This window comes from Tupaia chinensis, unplaced genomic scaffold, assembly GCF_000334495.1.
Source record: "Tupaia chinensis unplaced genomic scaffold, TupChi_1.0 Scaffold147351_1, whole genome shotgun sequence".
NCBI lineage: Eukaryota > Metazoa > Chordata > Mammalia > Scandentia > Tupaiidae > Tupaia > Tupaia belangeri.
Genome location: NW_006207202.1, coordinates 1,016,693 through 1,024,921, shown reverse-complemented (window position 1 = coordinate 1,024,921; position 8,229 = coordinate 1,016,693). Strand labels below are relative to the sequence as shown.

General features: G+C 61.4%; 1 protein-coding gene across 1 annotated transcript in view; it reads right to left on the bottom strand.

Annotated features, from left to right (window-relative positions):
• Positions 1-8,229, bottom strand: part of MYRF (myelin regulatory factor) — a 40,552-nt gene that overhangs the window by 10,722 nt on the left and 21,601 nt on the right. Inside the window, 14 exon segments of the mRNA XM_006169652.3 lie at positions 136-221; positions 379-459; positions 823-891; positions 1,161-1,249; positions 1,502-1,574; positions 1,651-1,811; positions 2,659-2,768; positions 3,260-3,371; positions 3,670-3,870; positions 4,230-4,320; positions 4,648-4,758; positions 4,941-5,017; positions 6,387-6,582; positions 8,167-8,219. Of these exon segments, the coding sequence (XP_006169714.2) occupies positions 136-221; positions 379-459; positions 823-891; positions 1,161-1,249; positions 1,502-1,574; positions 1,651-1,811; positions 2,659-2,768; positions 3,260-3,371; positions 3,670-3,870; positions 4,230-4,320; positions 4,648-4,758; positions 4,941-5,017; positions 6,387-6,582; positions 8,167-8,219 (1,510 nt within the window).

Genomic DNA, 8,229 nt, shown 5'->3' with positions numbered 1-8,229 from the left:
AGCCCAGTGGTAACTGAGGGAGCCAGAGGCTGTATGAGCCCAAGGAGGGCAGCAGAGCCCCCACCCCCACCCCACTCTAGACACAACCCCCTCCCCCATCCCTTCCCTCCAGCCTTGCCCAGGCACGGCACGCACCCAGCAGCAAAGAGGGCTGAGTGCTTGGCAGCCCCGTAGTCACAGGGGACTGGCGGAGCTGAGTGGTCCCAAAGCTCTGACTAGACCTGCTGGGGAAGGGTGGGCTGAGCTCAGAGGGGCTAGGAGAGCCTGGGTGTCCCCGAAAAGCAGGAGGGTGGGCGAGGTGGAGAGGGCGGTGGAAAGGAGGCAGGAAGAAGGGCAGCAGGTGCCAGAGGAGGGAGTGGCTCTGGGTTAGACACATACCATGGGCACAGGGCCTTGCTCCCCCCAGGGTGCTGGGGCCGGAGCAGGGCCAGGAGACAGGAAGTGGACACGGCAAAAGAACTAAGAGACAGTGGAGCAGAAAAGGGGAGATAGGCACAGGGGAGGAGAGAAAGAGAAGACACAGTCAGAGGTGGCCTCAGAGCTGAGGTGACAGGCAGATAGAGCCCAAGGTCCTGCCCTGGCTCTCCTTCCCCCCACCCCCATGTTCTACCCAGGTCCCTAGAGGAGCAACAGCAGCAGGAGCTAGAACAGCTGCCCACCCTCCAGAGCCTCCCTCCCACCTTCATGAACTCCAGCAGGTAGGGAGCTCGAGGCTAAATCCCTTCAGAGGAGATAGCATCCGCTGCTCCTCCGACCCTGGGCTGCTCACAAACCCCAGCTGGTCTGGCAGTCTGACCAGCGGCCAGGTCCCCAGGGACATACCCATCGGTGTCTACCAGGTCCTCCTCAGCACGCAGGCTCAGCACGTACAGTGTGGACATGGACACCACACTGCAAGCCACAGAACAGGGTCACTGTTAGAGCTGGGGCCACCACCCAGCACTCTCTCTAGGACAGGGCCTATGGCCATAGCCCAGGGCCTGGGCACCCAGGTGATGCCTGTAAATGGTTCTCCCCAGCTCCAGGAGGAGGAGACGGATGAGGTGGCCCACTTGATCTCTCAAGTCACATCTTCCTAGGCCTGGGCTTCCCAGCAGTTGACCCCCCTGACAGCTCAACTCCCCCAGTCAACCACCTCCAGGGCCCAGAGGACAAGTCACCTGAAGGCCATGACCACTACCAGGGCGATGATGGTCCCCTGCAGGAAGCGCTGGCTGATGCAGGCCTGGTCTGGAACCACGGGTGACGACTGAGGATCAAGAGGAGAAGATGCAGAAGAGAATCATGCCTTACCCAGTGTGGGTTCTGCTGGAAGGGTGCTGGGGTGCTCATTCCCCAGGGGACAGAGGGAAAAGATGGATAAACCAGGAGCTGGGAGGGCCGTGGGGTCGGAAGGGGAAGAGCTGGGTGTCGGTGAGGCTGCAGAGGTGCAAGCTGGAAAGGGAGGTGGGGGGTAGGGAAGCTCTTGGTCCAACCTGAATCCCCCCCTGCCCACTCTCACCTTGCTGGCCACCTTGGGGGGCCTCTTCTTATGGGGGACGCTGCCTGCCCGGCTGAACTGGCTCCCTGCATGGCTGCAGCAAGAGGGCCAGGGTCAGGGGTTGCTTCCTCCAGGAAGGGAGTCATGCCCTCCTCCACCCCACACCCCACCTGAAGGCGCCCGAGCTGCCGGTGGACTTGAGGCTGTCAAGCCGCCGCAGCTTGGCCAGCTTGTGGCTCCAGCGCTCCAGCTCGTCGATGCGCGTCTCCAGGTTGTCTGTCAGCTTACACAGTTCCTTCACGGCCCCCACGTTCTCCATGAAAATGCGCTCCTGGGTAGACGGCGCGCCAACACGGAGGGCACGGTCAGCCTGAGGAGCCCCGGCTATGGGCCATCCGGGAGCAGCAGGGGGGCCCCACGATCCAAGGCCACAGGGAGGCCCTGGGTGCCCCCTGCCTGGGCTGGCCTCTCCTCCAGTCCAGCTTTGGCTCCCACACCTCCCTAAGCCTCCAAACAGCATTCCTTCCTCTGCACCTTTGCCCTGGCTGTTCCCCTCCTGAATGGCCCATCCCGTACCTGGACTCTGTCCTTCAGGGGCTCCCCAGCCTGAGGGCTCCAGCCCTGGTCTGTCCCTCTGATGGCTCTGGCCCTTTACTATTTGGCTGAGCATCCTCACAATAAACCATTAGCAAGTCCAGACTGCCTTAGCAGTTTTATTGTCACTTTGTTTCCAGGGACAGGGGATGGCCTCTTGCGGCCAACAGTTCCCCTTCCAGCACTCAGGCCTCTCCTATCGGGTGGGGAGGGGGCTCTGGAGGTAGCGTGAGCACCCAGGCTGCTCCTGCTCTGCAGTGCCCCCAGCTTGCTGGCCTCTGCCCAGGGCTCTCTCCCGCCAGTTCGCCTGCCCCGCAGACCTTGTTCACCACCAGGAAGCTCTCTATGGTTTTCCCGTTGGCAAACACCATGTCTCCCGTGTCCTTCACAGCCTCGGGCAGGATCTCCTTCACTTCCTGAGCAATGACACCTGGGAAGGGACAAGCCGTGTGTGTGTGTGTGTGTGTGTGTGTGTGTGTGTGTGCGCGCGCGCGCACATGATTTGGATTCTAAGGACTCTGGACCAGGGGCTTTCATGGACAAATGTCCATGCGCTCTCCCGCCAGTTCGCCTGCCCCGCAGACCTTGTTCACCACCAGGAAGCTCTCTATGGTTTTCCCGTTGGCAAACACCATGTCTCCCGTGTCCTTCACAGCCTCGGGCAGGATCTCCTTCACTTCCTGAGCAATGACACCTGGGAAGGGACAAGCCGTGTGTGTGTGTGTGTGTGTGTGTGTGTGTGCGCGCGCGCGCACATGATTTGGATTCTAAGGACTCTGGACCAGGGGCTTCCATGGACAAGTGTCCATGGGGTTGAGGCTCCAAGGTGTTGAGGTGTGGGGTTCCTGGGCTGGAGTGGGATGGGGGTTCCTGAGAGTAAGGGACTCAGGGGAAGGGTGCAGAATTCAGGGAGGATAAAGGCAGGATTCATTTGGGAGGGCCAGGGGACGACTATCCAGGGTCGCAACTCTCAGGCTTCCAGTGTCCAGGGGTGAGGTTTAGAGACCTGGGGTGGCACACGGAGGGCAGGACTCTGGAGGCAGAGGTCAGGAGCCAAGGGGAGGGGTTTCTGGGAGCAGGATTTCCAGCTAGCAGAGACACAACCACTAGCGGAGGGGCCAGGAGGTTACGGAGACCTGAGGTTACTGGTTCCGGCACTCCAGTCCTCGACAGGCCGGCCCCTACCTGTCTCTGGCGTGGTAGCTTCGATGCCTGCGCTGGCGGCGAACTCAGGCTTGTATCTGTAGTGCACCAGCCGCATGCGTGAAATCCTCTTCAGCTGCTCCGTGGTGTCCACCTGCAGGGAAGCCAGAGCCAAGAATGACCTCATTCCCTCCTGGGCGGTCCAGAGAAGGCTCTGGAGCCCAGGAAGGTAACAGCGCAGAGGCCACAGTGTAGAGCGGAGATCCTGCTTAGGGGTCGAGGGATCAAAATCTCGGGTCAGTCTCCCTCTCCTCCTTCCCCAGAAGCCCCGCCCTCCCACTTGGTGCCGCCTCCTCTCCAGGAGCCCCTGGGTCCCGCCCACACAAACACCCGCACCCGGCGGGGCGGCTCCAACCTCCAGCCCAGCCCCTTGCCCGCAGTCCCACCCCCACCTCCTGCACGTGCTCCTTGGCTCGCAGGTCCGAGGGGTGCATGAGCGAGCCCATGACCTTGACATTGCCGTGCACAACCAACGCCTCGTCGGGCCGGTCCGTATTGATGCCCACGCGGCCGTGGTGGAAGACTGTGTCGGGCACCTGTGCCCGCTGCCACAGCACGTCGCTGTCGCTCTCAAACTGGCCTGGGTTGGAGGCCTACCGCGAGTTGGGGCTGGATCAGTCCTGGGAGACGGGAAACCTGCAGGGCCCTATGGAAGGGGAAAACCCCAGAGCCCACCCTCCTGGTCCTCACCCCACCAGCCCAACTCAAACTGTCCTGCCCATTGTGACAACTTTTAGTCACTCCTGAGATCCCAAAGCTACCACAGCTTGTCCACCTCCACACTTCACTGTGGAGACACAGCAGCCAAGAGAGGGGAAGAGCCTTGCCAAGGCCAGGTGGCCAGTGCCCAGCGGGATCCGCACCGCAGCCCCTGTATTTCCCTGGGCGTTATTTCTCCCAGCTCTGGGAGGACTCCCCCCACCCCCAGAGGTGCAGGGGAGGTGGCTCTCACCCTCACGATGATGCGCTCCGAGATCTGGGCAGCCAGTGTGTAGTTTTGGTTCTGTGCGTGGGCCTGGAGGGCCACCACCAGCATGAAGTACCTGCGACACACGGGGGTCTCAGAGCCACCCAGGGTCCTGCCCTTTCTGTTCCTGCTCCCTGGCACCAGTCCTGGACCAGAAGTACACAGCTATGCTGTGTGACCTCGCCCCCAGGCAATGGGCACTAGCACGCCGTCCTACAAAGGAGGAACCTGAGTCTCCACAAGGGGGCAGAAATTCCCCAGGACCCACAGGAGGACTCAGCTATTTCTTAAGCCAGAGCCGGGCTCGGCATCTCAGGTCCCTCATCTGCGCAGGGTCAGTCTATGCGACTGTGCTCCTCTCAGCAATGCAGGAGCTCCCGGGGCAGGGGTCCAGCCGGCTCACCTCTGGTCAGGGTTGGGCTTGCCCTTCTTGCGCATGTTGTTGGCGGTAGTCTCGCTGAAGTGCAGCCGTCCCACAGTCACCTTCGTGACCTGCTCAGGGGGCAGATTGACCCTACAGAGAGGCAGGGTGCTCAGGGTGCAGAGAGAGACTGCCAAGAACCAGGCTATGGAGGGGCACCCAGGCCAGGAGCATGTGGCGGTGGCTCCCTTGCCCAGCTCAGTTCTCAAGCCAGGTCCAGGTCCCCAGTTCCCAGGCCCTCCCAGGTACCACCCTCCACAGGGGCAGGTACTCACGTAACCGGGTTGAAGGGCCGCTTGCTCCGGTCTGACTGCGACTGCTCGATGTTAATGGACTGGTTCAGGGCTTCCAGCTGGAGAGGGACAGAGCCCAGGGGCACCTTAGAGCTGAGGATCCCACCTGATCCTGCCCTCCTTCGCCCTCTCTGTGCAGGTCTGGCCTGGCCAGAGCACGTGAGGAATCAGAGCAGCACCCTGCCTTGGGCCTCACTTTCCTGCTCTATAGTGCCTTCTACACAGCCGCAGCTCCCCCACCCCAAGGATGCTCACGTACAGCCCCCACACCCCACAGCACACCACCTGCCTTGCTTCTGCACGAGGAGGTACACAGTCACCCCCAAAGCACCTGCACCCCCATAGTCACACAAACCCACTCTTCCACCCCACCTCTGCATGCAGGTGTGCATGCACACAGACCCTCACAGACACCTTCGCAGTCCTACCCCCCTCACATCCACACCCCAACTCCTCTGGCTTCTACACACACACACACACACATACACACACACACATCTCCAGTGACCCTGGGTTCCACAGTTCCAACCAGCCTCCATGCACACTCACTCACACCCAAGCCCACTCACTCCCCAAACCCTCTCCTGCACCCACATCCCCTCAGCTCCTCCATGAGCACCAGCCAAGCCCACCAAGGCCCCAGGTCTAGCTCAGACAGTGAAGCACAGGGGCCACATCCCCACGGAACTCTCGGGTTCAAAATCAACTGTCATTGCGGCTGGGCTGTGGGGCCTCTAGGTCGCACTGGGCTCCGGGCAGGTTTCCCTGAAGAGGGCACCTGCAGGGAGACAGCCAGTGAGGAAGGGTGGGGGCGGGGCATCCCAGGAGGAAGCTTCATGGGCAGGCAGGGCTGCAAGTGGACACCACTCTTTTGGGCGAAGGGCTGGACCCAAAGGGCCTTGCAGGCTCAGGTGGAAGCTGGGGCTTTGCTGGGAGGACACCGGGGCCTTAGAAGAGTGGAAAGTGGTGACTATCTGTGTCTCGACTGGAGCAGGAACTGGGGCCAGCGCAGGGGAGAGGAGGAGGGACCGAGAGAGGCATGTTCCACGATGAACAGCAGGGCCAGGTACGTGAATAGGTGAGGGGCCCCTAGATTTATGGTTTGGGTAACCAGGACCTGGGACCCCATTCCTGGGACCCCATTGCCCCTGGGAGGGACAAGTTCACAGGGAGTTTAGTTTGGAACTCACAGCTGACAAGAGGGTCAGGAGATGGGCCTTGGAAAAAGATGCAGACCTGGCGGTCACAGGGTAGAGATGGAAACGGGACAAGAGAGAGCGCTGAGGAGCCCGACACTTAAGGCGGGAAGAGGTGGCAGTGGCTGGGTCGGGTTAGCCACGGGAGCTCCCCTACACACTCGCTGCACCTTGGGCTCTTTCAACGCTTTCCCGTTGCTTCCTAGCTCTCCTCGCGGAGCCCCAAACCTGCCTTCACTCCGTGCAGCTTCAGATAGAAGCAGTCGAGGGGCTTGAGGCCTTCGGGCGTCTTGACGAACTTGGGCTCTCCAAGCATGCCGATGTACACCGTCACCTGGAAGTGGTTCTTCTTCTGGCACACAAAAGCGTCATCGCCCACCGAAAAGTTGAAGCCCTTGTCGGCGTCCACACGGTAGGTGAGCATAGGTCTGGGGGGCAGGTGACGGCACTCACCCAAGGCCCCCCAGGACCATTGGGGCCTCCCCCATGGTGGTGTCCCAAAGCAGTTTCCCATCATGTACCCCCAGATCCTCAAACCACCAACAGGGCAGAAATGGAAACTGAGTCCAGGGGATTGTGCACAGGTCTGCCCACTCGTCAGCCAATATTCTTTCCTCTACGTGCCTGAGGCCACAGGTGATGGGGAAGCGGAGCAAGACCCATGAGGCCCGCCACAGGTGGAGGGAACTCCTGAGCGAGGGGCTTCATGGCCCCCTCACCACACTTGGCTACTTCCCAGAGGACTGCCTGAGGCCCCCTCCCTCAGGGGAGATGGGGTGAGAGGGGCTGCGTCTGCAGAGCCTCACCAGAGCTGACAGCTGGTTGCCATGGAAACGGTGGAACTAGGAGCCGGCTCTGCTGCAGGCCCAGCCCCTGCCCACCAGTTTGCTCAAACCCCCAAACGCCCTCATTCTGACTCCCTCTGTCTCTGCCTGGGGAGGGAGGGGGCACTTCTGGACTCGTCCTCAGACTTAGCCTCAGTTTGCCCATCTGTTGCTGGGGATGGTGTTCCAAGTCTGGTCCCTTTGGGAGACCTCCTGGTGGCAGTAACAAGGGCAATTGCTGGCCCAAGGCTAGGACCCCAGGCACAAGCAGTGACCCCTATGGTCACAGGAGGGCCTGGTGCCTGCCTGGAGGAAGCTGGGCTGGGACAATGTTTCCAACTTCAGGTCTGGACTCACCATCTCTTCCCAGCTGGGGCCCTGCCCACTGCCTGACCTAGCAAAGCACCCAGGAAGTGCCTGGACCCCACTAGGGGTCCTCAGCTGCCACCTTCCTGGCCTTAGGGCCTAGCGTGATGGGGTTGGCCCAAGGCATATGGAGATAAGAGTAGGGGCCTTCCTCCCTACCTGCAGGACCACAGCAGCTGGAGTCTCCCAGCCTTGGGGGGGCTTCTGGCTAAGAACCCCACATAGTCTGGGGCCCAACTCTAGGAGGCTAATGTCAGTCACAGATCCTGTGAGAAGCCCCAAGTCTCAGCCACCTTCCCCAGGCCTGGCTGTGTCCGAAGTGAGTTGAGGGGAGTTGCCCTCTCACTACCCACTGGTATTCTGGGAGAACAAGGGGGGTGGCCCCCACAGGGGTCCTGTCCTGGGGTCTGGGAGGCTGAATGCATGCAAATGCTGAGGGAGAAGTAGGAATGCCTGGGCAGCCTGTGACCGAGTCCTCCTCCAGCCCTCCTCCCCTGCTTACACCCCGCTTCCTTCCGGCTACCTTCCTGGAATGCTGCAGGAGGAGGTGGCGGAGGAGGGGAAGGAGGAGCCAGAAAACACCCATGCACCCCCCTTCTCCCTGCCGAGGTTCCCGTTGGCCCCTCCCTGGCTGACATCACCTTTGTAGGGAGGCCCGGGCTGGCCGGGAAGTCAGACACCCTGAGTGCCAGGCCTGGCTCTTCCCTGAGCCTTCTGTAAAATGGGACCATCCTGGACCCAGTGTGCCCCCAGTCCCTGCTCTAGGAGCTCGAAGGGGTCCTGGGCTGGACACCCCGCGCTGGCGCAGCCCGGATCACTCACAGCTCCTTGTAGTTGGCGTCATACAGCGTTGCCCACTTGTTCTGCTGATGTGGCTGCCACTTG